Here is an 18841-nt window from a genome sequence, read left to right on the forward strand (position 1 = left end):
TCTTTAACTTTTAAAATTTCATCCAACGCAACCTACAAGGCTCTGAAGTATTTTGTGAGATGAGGTCTGGGTGCTTCGAGCGAGTCTTTGGATGCTCCACTTTTCGTTCCTTCCCCTCCCTGTTGTACTTTGCAGCTACAGCAACATCCCATGACACCTTCTCAATACAGAAGTCAACCACAAGAACCATGCAGCTAGTCTTTCACATTGCAGGAGATCACGCTTTGGTCTTCAAACACAAATGCTTATATCTGTTGAAGCATCCACAAAAACGCCATCAAACGCCACAAGCGTTGTAGAATGCTGTAACTACCTACACTTCACTACTATATCGCGGAATTTATTATGATGGTGCTGTACTATCAGTTTGTGAGTTTTGCGCTCGCGATATTTTCTACGACTTCACTAGCTCAAAACTCGAGTTACGATGTACTTGATTATGTTGACCAGTTGATTGGGAGTGCGAACGGAGGTTCGTATCATCAATCGAGCTTCACTTTTTGCTGAAATGTTGTAGGAAATGTCTTTCCAGGAGCGACAATCCCTTATGGAATGGCCAAAGCATGTCCAGATGTTGACTCTGGTTCAAATCAAGGAGGCTTCACAACTGAAGGCGGAAAGGTCTTTGGATTCTCCAGTATGCATGACAGTGGTACAGGAGGTAGTCCTTCTTTGGGAAACTTTGCACTGTTTCCGTACGCTGGCTGCCCTGGAGATGACATAAACGGATGTGTCTATCCCAAAGACTTCAGAAAGATTCCTTATGTCAACACTTCTGTCAAGGCATCTCCAGGTTACTTTGGAATACAATTAGCCAGCGGAGTTCAAGCAGAGATGACTACATCTCAACATACATCGCTGTTTCGCTTCAAGTTCCCACCGACAGATGCCAGTGGAAGGGCTTCGAGTCCACTCATTCTTCTGGATTTGACTGATCTTTCAAACTCAAGACAAGACAATGGGACCGTCAAAGTGGATGCTAAGTCTGGAAGAATGACAGGAAGTGCGCGTTTTTTACCTAGTTTCGGAATCGGAAGCTACACACTTTATTTCTGTGCCGATTTCAAAGGTCTAGTTCGGGATAATGGTGTATTTGTAAACACTCGTGCGAGCGCGGATGTGAAGGAGTTGACCTTGGCACGCTCTATCAATGGGTATCCTCTACCAGGCGGCTCGTTCGTGCGGTTTACTTCCCCAACTTCCAACGGAATTCTTGCCCGGGTTGGAGTGAGCTTTATCAGCAGTCAGCAAGCTTGTTCGAATGCTGAATCTGAAATACCTACTTTTGATTTCGAGGCTACACACACTGCCGCCAGAAATCTTTGGGAGACAAAAATCAGCCCAATCAAAGTATCGACCACTGGCGTCAACTCCTCTATGCTAAAGAACTTCTATTCCGGGATTTACAGAACAATGGTTAACCCTCAGGACTACACCGGCGAAAACCCACTTTGGAAAAGTTCAGAGCCATATTATGATTCGTTCTATTGTATATGGGACCTGTTCCGGTCTCAAATGCCATTTTTGACAATCCTAGATCCGGTTGCCATCACTAGACAGATAAGATCTCTGATCGATACTTACAGACATCTTGGTTGGCTTCCAGATTGCCGCATGAGTCTTTGCCAAGGATACACTCAAGGAGGGAGTAACGCAGACAACGTGCTAGCAGATGCATACCTAAAGGGAATTTCAGATGGAATAGACTGGGAAGAAGGATATCAAGCTGTTGTCAAAGACGCAGAAGTCGAACCTTATTTCTGGTCTGTTCAAGGCAGAGGTGGCTTGGACTCGTGGAAGTCACTCGGTTACATTCCGAAAGAAGATTTCGACTACAAGGGGACAGGAACAATGACAAGAAGTTTGTCCCGCACATTGGAGTATAGTTATAATGACTTTGCAATTACTCAGATTGCCACTGGACTTGGAGGCAAAGATGCTGACGTAGAGAAATACATTTCACGCAGTTCAAATTGGCAGAACTTATTCAAGCCTGATCAGAGCGGAGGTAGTATCAAAGGTGTCGACACTGGATTTCGTGGATTTCTGCAGCCAAAGTATCTTAATAAGACATTCGGATACCAAAACCCTTTGGCGTGTAGTAATGTCGACACGGATCCGAACAGCATTTGTTCGTTGCAACGAACTGCAGGAGAGACTTTTGAGAGTAGCATTTGGGAATACTCGTTGTAAGTAACTCCCTTAACCGGCTGTGTTATCTAGAAACTGATCTATGCAGTTTCGTCCCTCACGATCAAGGAAGACTTATAACTAAACTTGGTGGCCCCGATGCATTTATCAAACGTCTTGACTATATGCATGACAATCAGATAACATATATTGGCAATGAGCCTGCGTTCCTAACAGTTTTCCAATACCACTATGCAGGAAGACCAGGATTGTCAGCGAAAAGATCGCATTACTACATTCCCGCATACTTCGGTATTACGCATGACGGACTGCCAGGAAACGATGACAGCGGCACTATGGGCGCATTTGTCGCCTTTTCCATGCTCGGATTATTTCCCAACCCTGGCCAGAATGTGTACTTCATCATCCCGCCATACTTTGAATCAGTCTCAATCACCTCGCCACTGACGAACAAGACTGCAACAATTAAAAACGTCAATTTCGACGCGACGTATAAAAACATCTACATTCAATCAGCCACGCTCAATGGCGAAGTATACACGAAAAACTGGATTGATCATTCTTTCTTCACTGAAGGCAAAGAATTGATCCTAACTCTTGGGCCGGCTGAAAGTGCATGGGGCACAAGAGTTGTGGATCTGCCACCGAGTCTAGGGAAATACGAAGGCTTCACCAATTTCACTGGCAACTCAACGGTGGAGAAAAGAGCACAGGTCTTTGCTAGTGTTCCGCTTGATAAATTGACAGAAAAGACTGGTGCTAAATATTGGGCTGCTGAAGAGGGCTGAGTGAGAACCATAGAATGCTCTGCAAGAGCTTAGGAGAGCAGATGCTCGTTTGAGATATGTTTGAAATGAGTCACTGGCACTTGCCAGGATTGGGGAAGCAGCGCTTAATTATATAGTGTAGCAAATTTGCTTCTAAATCATTCATGTATATGAGAGACGCCTTGACAAGTAATTGCTCAAATTCAAAACACTAGTATATAACATCAACATCCAGAAAGCAGAAACAAACGCCCTCATGAGCTGTGATATTCGCAAAACTTCGAGACAAACAAAGCTTTCTGTTGTTCAATCATCTCGTTCTCCTCCACATTCTCCCCCTTCTGGATCTTACTCCTCGCTTCTCTCCGCGCATCATCAGCTTCCCAGATAAAACCAGGAGGATTCGAAGCACTGTATTACGATTAGCTCTCACTCCAGCAATATATATATGTCCACTCAACGTACCCAAATAATATCGAAAATCTACTCCCCTGATCCATCCCACCGTCCTTGAATAATCCCTCGTTATGCTCGATCCCGGCTTGCACGAGTGGGCAATCATGGGTCGTGCAACTTCTTTGCACGGGTAGCTCAGTGTTCTCGATGGAGAGAGTGGGAACGTTGAATTGGTTCGTTGTTACTGCGGAGGTGTTTGCGGTTTGGAATTCGGGTGACTGGGGGAGGTTGAGAGGCGCGGTGGGGAGGGTTGCGCGGCGGGGGGCTTTGGGTTGGGTTTGGGAGCGGAGGTGGGACATTGTGAGGATTTGAGTGTGTTTGATAATGGATGTTTGATGGGTAGTATGGTGAGTACTGTGTGTCATGATAATGTCGAGGTTGAGGTGGGTATATTGAGTGAGGAATGAACAAAGAAGATGTGGATTGCTGAGACTCTCTTTGTTGGCCGAAAGCATGAAATTCATGGTTTTCCACAGTCATACCCGAATTCGCATATAACAAGTCGTAGAACAAATTAGCATCCACCACTCCCAGCGGCCGCGACAACAGCAGCAGTGCCGTAGTTGCGTCGTTTCTTTGGATGCTGGCTTCCTCCCCAGCGCCAGCAGAAGAAACGATGAGAGCGGTTCTCATGCTCGATTTGCTTGAAATTGCTACCGTAGTAGTTTCGATCATATCGGTGCTTATCATTACTGAACATGCTTCGATCGCTGATGACAAGTTAGTTTGGATACTCCTTCGAGGGTTGTTGGACATACCCGTAGATGAGAGGGCTTGCACGTGCTGAACTACCCATTTTCGAGTCAATGTAGTATAATTTGAGGATACCAAGAAGGCTAAGATGTGATCAAAGAAGAAGGGTGCAAGAGATTTTGATCTGCAGTAGATACTCCTACGGATATATGAACAGGCTGAAAAGTGTAATACTGAGATAACCTGGAGGAGTAGTAAAATGGAAATGTTGTTTTCAACAAAGGAAATTAACAATATACTTATAGCTTTACCCCATCAAACATATTGCTTACTGTAAACACAGACATCTTGTAGAGATGCCATTGCTAGATGACGAGTCTGAAGAGGGCTGATGTTGACTCCACAATGGAACGATACCTCCGTGGATGAAGTAAGCGCATCTCATTGCTCGGTTCGAGACGACTGCCATTTGATCCTATTCCGGGAATGCAAGAGTAAGCAAAACGATGCTCTTAACGATGCAGCCGAGTCCACGGCACAAACTCGCACATACTCGGATGCTTGCCACAAGAAATAAAACCGCGTTCATTGTGGCCAAATTTGAGGCCGAAGTAGTCGTTTCCTCTACATAGAACGGGGTGCTTGGCTTGGATGCCAGCTACACGCGCGTCGGGTGGCTGACGAGGGCTTCCTTGGGTCGCACTCTTTGTTTTCCAAGGCTTGCTTTTGATCATAGCATTTGGCTCATGTTGCGTGTATGTTGCGTGTATGTTGAAGGGATCTGTCATTTGAAAGAAATTTATGAAGTTGTGTCGCTGACGATGTTCTGTTTGAGGGTTCTCGGCTTCGAGATGCAGGGGAAATGGTGGTCGCGTCGTCCACCGGACCTCCAATAAACCTCGAGAACCTGACAAATGTACCACACCATCTTCAGCAGTTGTTAACAGCCATTGCCCAGATCACAGGGCAAAATCTCTATCTGCCAACACAACACAATCGTTTCAACTTCTTAACCGGCCACCGATGCTTTCGTCGGTCGTTCATCGCGTGGATTGATCCTCCGTAACGCATTTACATAAAAATACGAAGTACACTTCCGAACCTCGTCCCAACGCTACACGATGAGCCACAAAAAGGAAGCAAGCCAGAGTCGGGAGGGTCTGCTTCGATCGTATGACCAGGGAGAAAACATACCTTTGCGAAAATCTCTTGAGGAAGCCTACGCATCCGACAGCGGTTCCGACATCGATGCCACCGAATTTCTGGACCGAGATCCTCTCGCCGAGCAGTCGCAGCCAGCAGTTGTTGCGTACGGACCAGCAGCGAGGTTACGAAACCTTCGAACGGCTTTCAACCGGCGGTCAAAATGTGCGATAATCATTATAACTGTCTTGGTTGTCATATGGTCCATACTGGCAGGAGGGGGATTCTTCCTGTATAAGAAGAAGCCGGTAGATGGACAGTCACCACCATGGTATCCCACACCACCTGGAGGAACGGTCATGCAATGGAGCGATAGTTACAAGAAAGCTGCCGAGTTGGTGAGAAAAATGAATTTGCTGGAAAAGGTCAACATCACAACTGGCACTGGTTGGCAGATGGGACTTGCGGTTGGCAATACCGCTCCTGCGACGAATGTTGGGTTCCCAGGATTGGCGTTACAAGATGGACCTTTAGGACTGAGATTTGCGGATAATGCTACCGCTTTTCCTGCTGGAATCACGGTTGGCGCGACATGGAATAAGGAGTTAATGTATCTCAGAGGTAAGGCGCACGGAAAGGAAGCTCGGTTGAAGGGAGTCAACGTGCTATTGGGACCTTGTGTTGGGCCGCTTGGACGAATGCCTGCTGGCGGAAGAAATTGGGAAGGATTCGGAACCGATCCAGTCTTGCAGGGAATTGCCGCTGCCCAGACGATTAAAGGAATACAAGAGGAAGGCGTCATTGCTACTATCAAACATTTTGTCGGGAATGAACAAGAGCATTTCAGGCAGAGTTGGGAATGGGGTTTACCGAACGCAATGTCTTCGAACATTGATGACAGAACGCTCCATGAGATGTACGGGTGGCCGTTTGCGGATTCCGTAAAAGCTGGTGTGGCAAGTGTAATGTGCTCATACCAGATGACGAATAATTCTTACTCCTGCGGCAACTCCAAGTTACTCAATGGATACCTTAAGGATGAATTGGGATTCCAAGGTTTTGTCCAATCTGACTGGCTTGCTCAACGATCAGGGGTTGGAAGTGCTCTAGCCGGGCTGGATATGAGTATGCCTGGAGATGGACTAATCTGGGCAAACGGGAAGTCTCTTTGGGGTCCAGAGCTCACAAAATCAGTCTTGAACGGCTCTTTACCTATTGATAGGCTTAATGACATGGTCACCAGAGTTGTGGCTTCTTGGTATCAACTGGGACAAGATGATACATCCAGATTTGATGGAAAAGGGCCCAATTTCAGTTCTTGGACTAATGATAAGCTCGGCCGTATCAATCATGGAAGTCCTGATGACAAGGATGAGAAGGTCGTCAATCAATTCATTAATGTCCAAGGAGATGGAGAAGATTCTCACCGTATCATCGCGCGAGAAGTCGCTACGGAGGGTACCGTACTCGTTAAGAATGATGATAATGTTCTGCCACTTCTTAGAGACGGTTGGCTGTCAGAAGATAAACACGAAATCAAAATGCGTATAGGCATTTTCGGCGAGGATTCCGGAGCTGGCGATGGTCCCAATGCGTGCGCCGATCGAGGTTGTAACCAAGGAACATTGGGTTCTGGATGGGGTTCCGGCGCTGTGGAGTTTCCATGGCTGATTACACCTGTTGAAGCTCTCAAGGAGGCATTCAATAAAGATCGCGTTTATGTCACGGATTTTCCAACAAACGCACCACCTCTGAAGAAAGCTCCAGCGATTTTGAAAGACCAAGACTTCTGTATCGTCTTCGTTAACGCCGATGCTGGTGAGGGGTTCATTTCATCTGGCGGTATCAAGGGCGACAGAAATGACCTCAACATTCAGAAAGGTGGAGATGAATTAATCAAGAAGGTCTCAGAAGGCTGTGGAGAAGGGAATGGGAAGACCATTGTTGTAGTACACTCGGTCGGTCCAGTTGTGGTTGAGAAATGGGTCAATCTGCCTGGTGTAAAAGCCGTAATCATGGCCAACTTACCTGGCCAGGAAAGCGGTTATGCTATCGCAGACATTCTTATCGGAAATGTCAACCCTAGTGGCAAGCTCCCATATACGATTGGTAAGTCTCTTGATGATTACGGCGAAGGTGCCAAGATTCTGTATTATGCCAACGGCGTAATACCTCAACAAACATTCTCCGAAGGCCTTTACATCGACTACAGACACTTTGACAAATTTGGCGTTGATCCCACCTACGAGTTCGGTTTCGGTCTTTCATATACTACATTCGAGTATTCGAATCTTGTGGTGAACAAGCTACGGGAGAAGACACCGCTCCCTTCTCCAAGACCTACTGGTGTCCAAGCCCCGAAGTTTGACACAAATATTCCAAGTCCAACCGAGGCCTTATTCCCAGAAGGCTTCAAGAAGCTGAAGAAGTTCATCTACCCTTACATCGAAAAGGTGTCCGACATCAAGCCTGGTAAATATCCATACCCAGAAGGATACAATACCATACAACTACCCTCAGAAGCCGGCGGTGACGAAGGCGGAAACCCTGACCTGTGGAATGTCTACGCGGAAGTATCAGTAGACATCCAAAACACTGGCACACGAGCTGGCAAGGAAGTCGCGCAGTTATATGTCAGTTACTCGGACGTCACGGGTGAAGCGAAGAAAGTCGACTTCCCCATCAAAGTATTAAGAGGCTTTGAGAAGGTCTTTTTGAAAGTAGGCGAAAAGCAATCTGTCAAATTCAATTTGACGAGACGAGATCTTAGTTATTGGGACGTGGTGAGGCAGAATTGGGTTATGCCTAGTGAGGGACAGATTACAGTGAGGGTCGGGGCTAGTTCGAGGGATTTGAAACTTACGGGGTGGTATTAAGGGCTGGGTTCGGATATAGATGGTATATTTGGAATGGGTAGAAAAGGGTACGGGATTGGTCTGGTTGTATTTATTGGAGCTTGGGAGTTGGGATGGCTTAGATAGATACTCCACTAGCTCGTGGATACATAAGAGTTAGTGAGCCTTCAACTGGGTTTTATTTAGATTAAAGTTATCAATGTAAAGTCCTGATTTCAACGATATTCAAAGTTACGTCCTCCGAACAAAAATTCCATCAGACTCTAAACGAAGTAGAGCCCCAAATCTGTATCTTATTTAGAGTTTGCTAATAAAAGTCCTCGATAGTGACTATTCAGTGGACTTATACTGTAATCTCAGGGTATCAGAGCCTGTGACTTCAGCGTATGTACCCTGAAGCTCACTAACTGCGATATGCAACAAAAATTCGTGTGGATGATGTTTCGGGAGGCGAGGGTGAATGTGTGAGGTCATTGGTCTGGGATGGGGAGGAATGTTTGCAAAGTTTATTTGGGATAAGGTTCGTTCTTTGAATACTACGTTATGTTCTATCATTCCCCAATCTTGTTCGGTGAAGAGTTGTGGTTATGCCAGATACTGCTAGTGGTGGGAAGTTTAGTCGGAGAATAGAAAGACCATTCGAGAGGTAGGTAAATATTAGCATCGAAGAGGTAAATCGGAAATTGAACTTGATATGTTCTCTATATCTATTGATCACAAGTTGTCCACTTCTAACTGTTCAAAATCAAAAGATCTCCCCCCATCCCTAAATCAGAGATACTCCCTAATATTCGCCAAATTAAAAATCGCACTAACACCATACCTCGCAGCCTCATTTGTCGTAATCCACGGCGCCTCTTCCCCCCTATTAAAGAAATTAGGCGGTTCTGCCTTGATAACACTCCAGTCGTGAGCATCACTATATCCATCCGTCCCAAAGAATTGAGCCCACGCTGCCTTTCCGCGCTCCTCACTCTTCTCTTGCGCGGCCACTATAGCCGTCAAAGTAGAGTGACTCTGTCTCCAAGTGGCATCGGGCGGGAAGGTGAAATCCCATTCGAAGCCATATTCCTGGACTTGGACCTCGCGGGTGCCGTTGTAGGCTTTCATGTATGGGAACCAGGCTTTGCGCTTGAAGGCTTCGACGCTTGATGCGTGATCGTCTTTTGCGTAGTCAAGTAGCTCAGTGAAGATCTCGGGGAAGCTGAACAGCATGGATAAGTGAGAGATGGCATGGTCGGGCGTCGGAGGAGGACACACGCGCATCTCGCCTGTCTTGGGGTTGAATAGGGCAGCATTGTTTGCGATACCGTGTGGGAGACTTGCGATGCCTTCAAGCAGATGAACTAAGAGCTTTCTGGAATTCTCCCAGCCTTCAGTTCGTCTCTCCCAAGCTGTAAGCCAAGCCGCAGCTAATGGTCCACAGTCAAGGCCTATGTTAGCCATCGCGAAGTCTTGCGGTACATCTCCGTGTTGCTGAACCTTTCGGTGCGAGTCTAGGGCATAGAGAGCATTCTGGCAAGTTGAGAGCTCTTCGATGAGATCGCCGGTGCGCTCATCTCCAGTCAAGTAAAAGTAGATGCGTCGATACAGTACGTTCGATATGCGTAGCTGCTTTGAACTGTCGCTCCAGTGCTGCACACCATGTCTGGTTCCGAACCCTTTGAATCTCCCCGTATGGTATACGTCCACCTCGGAGGTATGTTGGGTCATAGCTTCAGCCATTTTGAAAACGTCTGCTCTACCGGTGTGAAGGAAGTAGAGCCACAGCCAAAGATCTGTGGAAAGTTCGGAGTTATCCCATGCAAAACCTCCCACATCGTACCTCCAAGCATGCCGGTATGCATCGTATGTGTGCTGCACATCACCATAATCCCAGAACCCATACCACCGATGTTGTTCCACTTGTTTATTATAGAAATTAAATAGCATTGCTAGATTTTGCTCGACATGAAGCTCTTTCGGCGATGGAAAATAGCTGGCATTACCGTTGGCATTGTCTGGAGCCCAGCATCCATGGAAGACACCTGTGGCGTGCATGTATCCCGGAGTAGGAACTAAACGTGGCGGATCTCGAACGAAGCTTGAGAAAGTACTCAGTTCTTGATGAGTGGGTGTTGATGTGAATAGTTTGAGGAAAAGCTGGTTAGATCTTCCGATACCATTGGCCGTGGCTAGGCCGGGCTCGTAGTCTTCATATGTCACATCTAGTCCTTCCAACTGTTTGCTGTAGGTGTCAAGTCCCAGTCCATCGTGGTAGGGACTGGTTTCGAGAGGTTCGGCAAGAGGTGAATACAGCCATACCGTCATGCTCGCCGTGTCTGTGGTTAATCCAGAAAGATCAAGTTGAGTGGGATATCTTTCCCAGAAGTCGACCATGGAGACAGCCAAACCTCCATTTTGGGCCGATCCCACGTAACTCGTTCCATCTGCTCTGCTTCCTGCTGTCACTTTAACCCAAGAGCATCCGGCTTTGGTGCGCTTTTTGAGATTGAAGCCGTCTGATGACAATTGAGAGAGAGTATAAGCATCCCACGATGGAATGCAAGCGAGACCTTTTGAAAGCTCGGTCTTTTTCCATTCTTCCTCTGAGAGTGTAACATGTTTGCCGGCCGTTTGATCAATTCTGTTCTGCACAGTTGGACCGAATCTCAAGCCAGAAAGCCCTTGTACTTCCTCACCCAGAATGCCTCCTTCACACCCACCAAAGCGAATATGTCGGTTGTAGAGTTCTGTCTCTCCAAATGGAACATGGAACCGAATTCCCAATGATGTCAAGGATTCTTCACAATCCAAGTCGTGGGTAAAAGAGTGAACAATTCTTATGGTAGAGGTATTTTGGTAAACGTATATTCTCACGTCGAAGGGAAGGTGTTCATCGCCGCTGGTAGACACTGTCACACCGGATACTTTGATTAGGATTCGAGAGAAGGTCGCATTTTCAACTTCTACCTGTCGTACAATAGTGTTGAAGGTTTTCTTGTCGATTGAAGCAATGATATCAGCCCTAGAACATACAATTTGCCCTTTTATAGACAAGTTCGTGAACAAGGAGGAACTCCCAACAGCTGGAAGCTCTAACTCCAACCCAAACGTTGTCTTAACTTTTTGTTCGACAAAGGGTGATAATTCTTTAGATCTTTCCGCTCCTTGAACCGTGTAGTTCTCGCAGTATTTGATATTTCCGCTCACAGAATGTGCTGTCCATTTCAGAGAGCCATCAGGCCAAAAAGCGATCTCTCGGCAATCCAAGGGATATGCTTGACCGTTTCCCTCGAGCGTAAAAGTTTGCCCTGATTGATAGAGACCCTTAGCCCATGGCATTCCAAAGGAAATACCATGTGACAAGACTTTTTCGTCCCCTCCAGTCTTCAACCAGCGTAGATTCCCGACTGACATTTTGCGCCACAATATGGACGGACGCTTGATCACGCGTCCAGTGCGCTTGGGTGAAAAATGCTACGAGTAAGGTTGCTGAAGTATGGCTCGGTTTTTGTAAGGGGAAGTTCAGATTAGAGTTCTTGGAAACGCCAAAACTTGGTTAAGACAGGGCAGTGTGCTTGTACGAACTAGTTATTATATTTAAGACGCAAGATCAAGGTCTACTCGGTGTATCGATGGTCCATGGTAGCAGAGTCCCCCGTACTCCCCCGTATCCTGGGTATATACTTCGTATACCCATGAATAAACACCAGTGAGGCGTCTGTGCTTTACACTCGACTTTACCTTGTACAGTAATGATGAGTCGAATCCTCAACTGCTTATTGGCGAGAAATCCTTGCTTACCGTAACTTCTAGAAGACCCACCGGTGTTTATTCATGGGTATACGAAGTAGAATGAAGCCTCTGGGGTGCCTAGGTCGGGGTATCATTCTCTCAAATGAACGAACCCCCACATCTTGGGCTGCACGCGCAGCGCAGTAAATTGCTCAAAGTTGATTTAGGGGTCTTGGGAAGCTCAAGATGTCATGCTTCGCCGGCTTGGATTCCCCAGAATCAACCAACTGCCCCGCACTTCCCCGGGTTTGCCTTGGATGTGGAGTCGGCATGCAGGGACTAAGTGATATATTTGGTAAGCGTGCCTAGAGAGTATTCATCAAAGTACGAACCCAGATTCAATTTCCCTCCAATAATGTGCATTAAAAGATGATCCCATAATTGTCTGTCGGAGTTTGTAAGTTGCTTCAATCTCCAAAAGTCCAGACACATTGCGCGGAGGCACGCACAAACAAGGACTGGCCAAGAGGAGGCGCAAGAGCCAAGATTACCACAAGAGTAATCACGCTGTACACGAGGTCAAGAAAAAGATTGGCAGAGTTGGCGAACTGGCGATAGATATATTTGAGGAACACTTCTTGTGTCGAGTATCTGGACACTACTCAGGACTCAATTGCCATACTCGTTCTTATTGCGTTTTCTCCTTTTGTTGGCGATCTATCAATCTTCTTGTCTCCGTGGAGGTCGTTTCCACATCAAGATGAATCCAAACAACGAAAAGGGTTTGGACGAAGCGGACGTCTCTCGAGAGGAGATGACGGACGTCAAGCACCCCGAGGCATTTGCCGATCGTAAAACTTCTTCGGCAGCGGTAGTGGAAGAATTAGAAAGAAAAAGAACCATGGATGAGGACATAGAGCATCACCACAATGCTCAAGACACTTTGAAAGGAGCTCAGCAGGCGACGGATGGGGAACACTCCATGACAATTGTAATTAAGCGTCCTACAGCCCACTGCTCACTTAGTAGTCGTTACTGATAATCAATAGCGAGAAGGGCTACGCAAGTACCCGGCAGCCTGCGGATGGTCGCTTCTTTTTTCTGCTGCGTTGATCATGGAGGGTTTCGACAAAGCTTTCTTAACAGCCTTCTTTGCGTTCCCAGAGTTCCAATTACGCTATGGCGAGTTCCAACCCAAGACAGGGGAGTATGAAATTCCTGCCAGCATCCAAGGTAAGATTTAGCTCTGAACATTGTGCAAATGATTTTGGCTTACACATAGATAGCGGGCATAACAAATGGTGTTAATGCTGGTCAAATAATCGGTCTTCTCGTCAATGGTTGGCTTGCGGACCGGTTCGGATATCGATATGTCATGCTGGGATGCCTCTTTCTGATGGTCTGTTTTATCTTTCTGCAGTTCTTCGCCGCCACCATCTACATGTACATGGGGGCTGGTGTTCTGCTCGGCGTGCCTTGGGGTGTCTTCCAGACGTTGACCACAACATATGCGTCCGAAGTGACCCCAAACGTGCTTCGACCTTATCTCACTTCGCTAGTGTCTATGTGCTGGAGTATTGGTTATTTGACGGGGACCAGTACGTTACAAGGTTTTCTGAAGATGAAAGGCCAATGGGTAAGTCGCAAATTACTCACTGGGATTGTGACCGATCGCTAATCAATCCTCAGGCCTACCGTATTCCCTTTGCTCTTCAATGGGTTTTACCAATACCACTCGCTATTGGTATATTTCTGGCGCCAGAGTCACCCTGGTGGCTATACCGACGAGGCCGCATTGCAGATGCCGAGAAATCTCTGCGACGATTGCAGTCCAATGTGAAGGAAGAGGAGCTGGCGAATACCATGTCAATGATGGTGAGTTATCTAACAATATTCTCGTTGCCTCAAACATTTCTGACGTACGCTAGGAATACACCATCAAAATCGAGAATGAAATGGAGACCACCAGTTCTTATTGGGACCTATTCAAGGGCGTCAACCTGCGTCGGACCGAGATCACCGTCCTCACATATGTCGTCCAAGAACTCTGCGTACCCCTTGTATCTTATATCGTCTACTTCTTGAAACAAGCCGGCTTGCCCACAAGCATGTCGTTCACTTTCGGAATTATACAGTATGCCTTGGCCATTCTTGGGGTTGTCATCGCGTGGTTCCTTACTCCTAGAATTGGAAGACGAACACTAATTCTCTGCGGTACCTTTTTCATGGCCTCGACTTCAATGCTGATCGGTTTCCTCGGTATCCCAGATACAACGAAGCAAACCCGACTTGCCTACGCAATCGGATCCATCCTTCTTATCGAGTACTTTGTCTTTTTCATAACCTGTGGTCCGATCATTTACACAGTGGTGACTGAGATTCCGTCGAACTATCTTCGAACCAAGAGTGTAGCTCTAGCTAGAGCAACATACAACCTCAACGTTTTGATTTATGGCCAACTTGTACCTCGCATGATCCAAAGAGCGGCTTGGGGGTGGGGCGCCAAATCTGGATTCTTTTATGGAGGTTGTATGCTCTTTGGCCTTGTTTGGGCCTTCTTCCGCCTTCCGGAAACCAAGGGCCGTACCTTCGCTGAGATCGACATCCTTTTCAAGAACGGGGTCAAGGCACGAGACTTTAGCAAGACCAAAGTCGACCTTGCCACACAGACGGTTTCCCGAGACGGTGAAGTGGTAGAGGCAAAATATGTTCTCTATGTATAGTAGCTTGGCTTTAATTCGAGTAGAGGGCCATGTTCGAAAACAGTCGTAATTATCAAAGCAGTTTCATTGAAAGGCTATGTCCTGTTGAATTCCAACTTTTGTCCGAGTCTGAGTTTGAGACCATGTCCAAAGTGATTCTCATGCAGTACATTTTGTCGGTACATTAGATGCCCCCGGCAGCGTTTCGTGGGCTCTCGTCTTCATCTGTTGCTCCCTTTCTCTTTCTCTTGAGCTACAATTGGCAAACAAGCTTCCCAGCGGCCCCTAACCAAGATTTGCTACTGTCTGTAGACCGTGACATGAGCTTCATATCGAAGTGCTGTTCTCCAGGTTCATATGGCGCCGCTAGCTGTCTTATACAGCGAAATGAGACCTAGAGCTTTGTTTCCTCAGTAAACCTAGCTGTGAGTTGTAAAGAAAGCAACCATCGGAGTACTAAAAAGTTAGCAGCGCGACGCACTCAATTTTTCCGGCGTACACGACCTTTGCAATATGCAGGAAAGCGCAGGATGATTAACACGCCTCCTGGGAGTTACTCAATCACCCGGTAGTTGTGATGCCTAACCAGGGGAGCAGACGGGATATCTTCCACAGCGGTCACTGCTGGCCGTGGCATCGCGCTCGATCATCGCGTCAAGAATTATCGGTGGCTTTGACATCATGCTGTGCCGAGAGAAAGGCAATAAGGAAGCCCGTTAACGGTGTTGAGGTTCGTTTGGTTTGACGATGCTACTTTGTCAAAGATGGAATATGTTGTTGACGGACGCCCATGTATCCAAGGAAGCACCAGCAGCATTGTCGTAGGCATGAGATCATTTCGCTACTGGAAAGATCACGTGTTACGGTTAGCATCCCAATCACGTGTAAGTCTTATATCATGTTTGTCACTTTTGATTTGTTCAAGGTTTCAAGAGATGATGTATACAAGCCCCACCTGGGAAGTTCACTGAATGCACGAATTCGCTGCACAGCATTCTCGTTTTATTGAATATTAGCAGAAGAAACTAAACTCCGTTTATGTAATAATGATAATATAAATTCTAGCTGTGGTAATACAAATGCTTTCTACTAGGTTAAAGTCCTTCCACGGACAGGTTGCGAAGCGAATGGACTTTCTACCAAGCTTGTCGAACTTCGAAGAGGACTTCCGGGGTGTCCTCGTGGGCTACCCATGAAACTTTCTCTCGAACTGACAGGCATATCTGTCACGCATTGTCGTCTCGATGATGCTGGTATAGGTTCCTGGTCTCTCACACTGCCCCTTGGACTCCTCAAATGGCTCCATTGTCCACTGTTCTTTTTCTCAATGCCGTACACGCGCTGTGCTGGCCCTATTTTCTGACTAACGCGGGGGCTTATTACGCTTGTCCTCGCCGATGGTGTACTCATAAACTCAGGTAGTTTGGGTTTCTCATCCGGAAGTCCTTGAAAGACTGTTTGTGCCCCCATTGGTGGCCCCCCTGACTTTTCGCCTGGTGGTCCTCCTCCTGCCATACCCGGTCCACCCATGCCTGGCGGGCCCCCCATGCCTGCTGGAGGCCCTGGTGTCTTGAATTTTGACTTCTCTCTCAATTTTGCGCTGTATTTCATGAACACAAATGGCACTGGTATAGCCAGTGTTGCAACGCCAGCGAGGATTGACATAGCAGGTCCAATACCAAGATTATGGAACATAGGTTTGGCAGCAAGAGGCAGACCACAAGCTATAATTGATCGAAGAATGGTGTTTGCTGCGATGGCACTTGCGGCATACATCAAATAGCAGTCGACAAGGAAGTTCATACATTGCTGGAATATCACAATAAAACCAGAACCGATGAAGACAGTGGCCACAACAGGCGAGGCCCACTGATGAGTTGTTAGCAATTAGGCACTCCAGAGATGGGAATGAAACGAACATGTATATTTGGGTCTGCGGTCCATCCAAACCACCATAACCCAATTGCAAAGAGCACGCCCCCATAGGCCATGGGTGCTAATCTTCCTTCGGGGACTGGGCGACCCTTTGCTGCTGCGACTAGCCTCCCGTAACGAGGCTGATTTGCAATGTTGATAAAAGTCGCAAGGACGACTCCGGTGAATATCCCCAAAAATGGAAGGGTACTGACGACAGGTGACCATTGTCGAGTTTCCAAGAAAACGATGGGGAGAGCCACGATAGCTAGATACAGGACACCGTATGTGAAAGAGGCGTAGAATCCTATTGCTATAACTATAGGTTCCGTCAACATCATACGAAGAGGTCTAGACAAGTGTTTCGTGACAAGTTCTTTTGCCGAAGGCTTCTGTCTCTCCGATGGGTGGTAAAGCTCCTGATTTCCGGTAATTATTCTGCGTTTGACTGCCTTTGCTGAGAGGATTACCGCAGATGATGTCTCTGGGAGAGCACCAAAACAGACGATCAGAACCCCAAAGGTCCACATCGCTGAAATATATTCACTCCATCTCCAACCGAGACCAGGGCTGACGAGCAGTGCGGCTCCAATGGTAGGACCGAGTGTAGGACCTCCCACAACAGCAATGGAGAAAAAGGTTACTGCCAGTCCTCTATCCTTTGGAAGATATATGTCGCCGAGTGCTGCAGCGACGTTACTCACTGGGGCCGATGCAAAGAGCCCCGTAAGGAACCTAGTTACAAAGTATGTCGTGGCATTTCGGCTTAGAGCACTCCCAATGGTAAAGCACCCCATACAAAATACAGCAGGTAACATTGACCACCGTCTTCCATAAAGCTCCGACACTGGAGCCCAAACAACTGGACCAAAGGCAAATCCGAGACTATTCCACGCAGGTCAGTGATATATTTACAGACGGTGAGGGCAATACTTACATATATAGCGAAACACCGAGGACTGTTAGTTCTTGACTAATACCAAAGTATCTCGAAAGTATTACCTCTGCAGGAGCAACTATACTGGATCCTAAGGTAGAAGCGAGAGACAACATGGACAAGCAAGATGTTATCCACATCTTGTAGTATGTGCCAAAGTTGATTGGATTGTCGGGGTCATTAGGTCCCTCCCAGTCGATGAGGTTTGGGTCTGGTTTCCCACCTGGCTTTCCCCCTGGCTTTCCACCTGGCTTCCCCCCAGGATACGGTGGTGGATCAGCTTGAGGATGTCCACGAGATTCGCCTGGGCGACCTCGAGGTTCATCATAATCATCATAATCGCTATCTGCGTCTTCGTCGGCGAGGGTTGCACTTGACCATCTTTGATCATTGAAGGGAGAAGCAATGTGTTTTATCCAGATGTCGTGGTCTATACGCGGAGCTGCCGTTTGGTAAGAAGCCATGGTCGATGGTCTTGGTTCCATAACCACAGTTCTGGGCAGAATATAAGAGAGAAAGTGCAAGACTACATAACCACGAGACAACGGGAGGATATGGGGACCATTTGAGGAGCAGTCGAACCATTTCACATAGCCCAAGGCAGAGCCCGTGGTCGGTCATTTCCAACAGTGATGAGAGCATCGACAAGCGTAGGCTCGGCGAATGCAACAATCAATAATAGCTACTCGCAGATCAATGACGAGGCATTGAGATGTAGATTGGTGAAGCTGTGTTGGAGGAAATTGGTTGTCACTCGACAAATGGAGGGACCAACGACGCTAGCGAAGCCCGATACGGACAGCTTCTAGCTCAAGCTTCTTGACAACACGAAACCTGACGCAACTGTTTCCTTTGCATCGTTTTCATCGCCGCAAGCTCGTCGCCCCCATCAAACATCTGTTCAAGTTAGAAAGGCCTGTGCATTGCGCTCTTCATTGAACTATTGCTTTTACAAAATCAATTGAATCCTTCCTATCGCAATTCACGATGTCTCGGAAACACGCTGCAGAAGGGATACTCAAAGACAAGCAAATCCGGCTGCGTGCACAGAATCTTATATAATGAGCGGACGTCCGCTAATACCTAGAAACGATATCCCAATTCTGCCTGCGCCATGGGTCTTCGCAAAGCTGTCGATCGATAAGCACGATGTTTACTCGCATTTTCTGGCGCGAAGTTGGAGTTGTAAGAGCGGAAACATGTGGACGCTGGAGACCGTTTGTCATACAAACGAGACATCTTGGAACACCAGACCTCTAAATATAAGACGGGTCAAAGTTGGAGCGTCAAATTCTGTGGAATTAACTTCAGAGCCCAATCGACCAGAGAAACGCGGCGGCTGAGACTGCCAACCACGAATAGAATCTATGTGGCGCGCCCAGAAGAAACGCCCAACCAAGCAGATTTGTTCCTCAACGGCATGGCGAACTATCCGAAGGAGTGCATCAAAATGATGCTTGTGCAGTCTACCTAGACCAATCAAGAAGGAATTCGAGTTTGGCTGGG

At 47.1% G+C, this 18841-nt stretch overlaps 7 protein-coding genes across 7 annotated transcripts; 3 read left to right on the top strand and 4 right to left on the bottom strand.

Moving 5' to 3' along the window:
- Positions 1–348: 348 nt before the first annotated feature.
- On the top strand, positions 349–2939 carry GLAREA_02612 (Six-hairpin glycosidase; the record flags this gene model as incomplete). Its single annotated transcript, XM_008087698.1, has 3 exons — positions 349–472; positions 518–2189; positions 2240–2939. 3 exons carry the CDS (start codon positions 349–351, stop codon positions 2937–2939), a joined length of 2496 nt encoding a protein of 831 aa, XP_008085889.1.
- Positions 2940–3172: 233 nt separating this feature from the next.
- GLAREA_02613 (uncharacterized protein) lies at positions 3173–3673 on the bottom strand (the record flags this gene model as incomplete). The annotated part of the gene is made up of 2 exons (XM_008087699.1): positions 3173–3329; positions 3384–3673. The coding sequence occupies 2 exons, from the start codon at positions 3671–3673 to the stop codon at positions 3173–3175; spliced, it is 447 nt and encodes a 148-aa protein (XP_008085890.1).
- Positions 3674–3888: 215 nt separating this feature from the next.
- On the bottom strand, positions 3889–4170 carry GLAREA_02614 (uncharacterized protein; the record flags this gene model as incomplete). The annotated part of the gene is made up of 2 exons (XM_008087700.1): positions 3889–4084; positions 4133–4170. The coding sequence occupies 2 exons, from the start codon at positions 4168–4170 to the stop codon at positions 3889–3891; spliced, it is 234 nt and encodes a 77-aa protein (XP_008085891.1).
- A 1018-nt stretch (positions 4171–5188) lies between these two features.
- Positions 5189–8086, top strand: GLAREA_02615 ((Trans)glycosidase; the record flags this gene model as incomplete). The annotated part of the gene is made up of 1 exon (XM_008087701.1): positions 5189–8086. The coding sequence occupies one exon, from the start codon at positions 5189–5191 to the stop codon at positions 8084–8086; it is 2898 nt and encodes a 965-aa protein (XP_008085892.1).
- Positions 8087–8836: 750 nt separating this feature from the next.
- GLAREA_02616 (uncharacterized protein) lies at positions 8837–11464 on the bottom strand (the record flags this gene model as incomplete). Its single annotated transcript, XM_008087702.1, has 1 exon — positions 8837–11464. One exon carries the CDS (start codon positions 11462–11464, stop codon positions 8837–8839), a length of 2628 nt encoding a protein of 875 aa, XP_008085893.1.
- Positions 11465–12542: 1078 nt separating this feature from the next.
- On the top strand, positions 12543–14505 carry GLAREA_02617 (MFS general substrate transporter; the record flags this gene model as incomplete). Its single annotated transcript, XM_008087703.1, has 5 exons — positions 12543–12773; positions 12832–13015; positions 13069–13418; positions 13472–13657; positions 13711–14505. 5 exons carry the CDS (start codon positions 12543–12545, stop codon positions 14503–14505), a joined length of 1746 nt encoding a protein of 581 aa, XP_008085894.1.
- A 1068-nt stretch (positions 14506–15573) lies between these two features.
- On the bottom strand, positions 15574–17799 carry GLAREA_02618 (MFS general substrate transporter; the record flags this gene model as incomplete). Its single annotated transcript, XM_008087704.1, has 3 exons — positions 15574–16353; positions 16404–17283; positions 17336–17799. 3 exons carry the CDS (start codon positions 17797–17799, stop codon positions 15574–15576), a joined length of 2124 nt encoding a protein of 707 aa, XP_008085895.1.
- Between the last annotated feature and the right edge of the window lie 1042 nt (positions 17800–18841).

The sequence above is a fragment of the Glarea lozoyensis genome (genome assembly GCF_000409485.1).
Source record: "Glarea lozoyensis ATCC 20868 chromosome Unknown GLAREA6, whole genome shotgun sequence".
Classification (NCBI taxonomy): domain Eukaryota; kingdom Fungi; phylum Ascomycota; class Leotiomycetes; order Helotiales; family Helotiaceae; genus Glarea; species Glarea lozoyensis.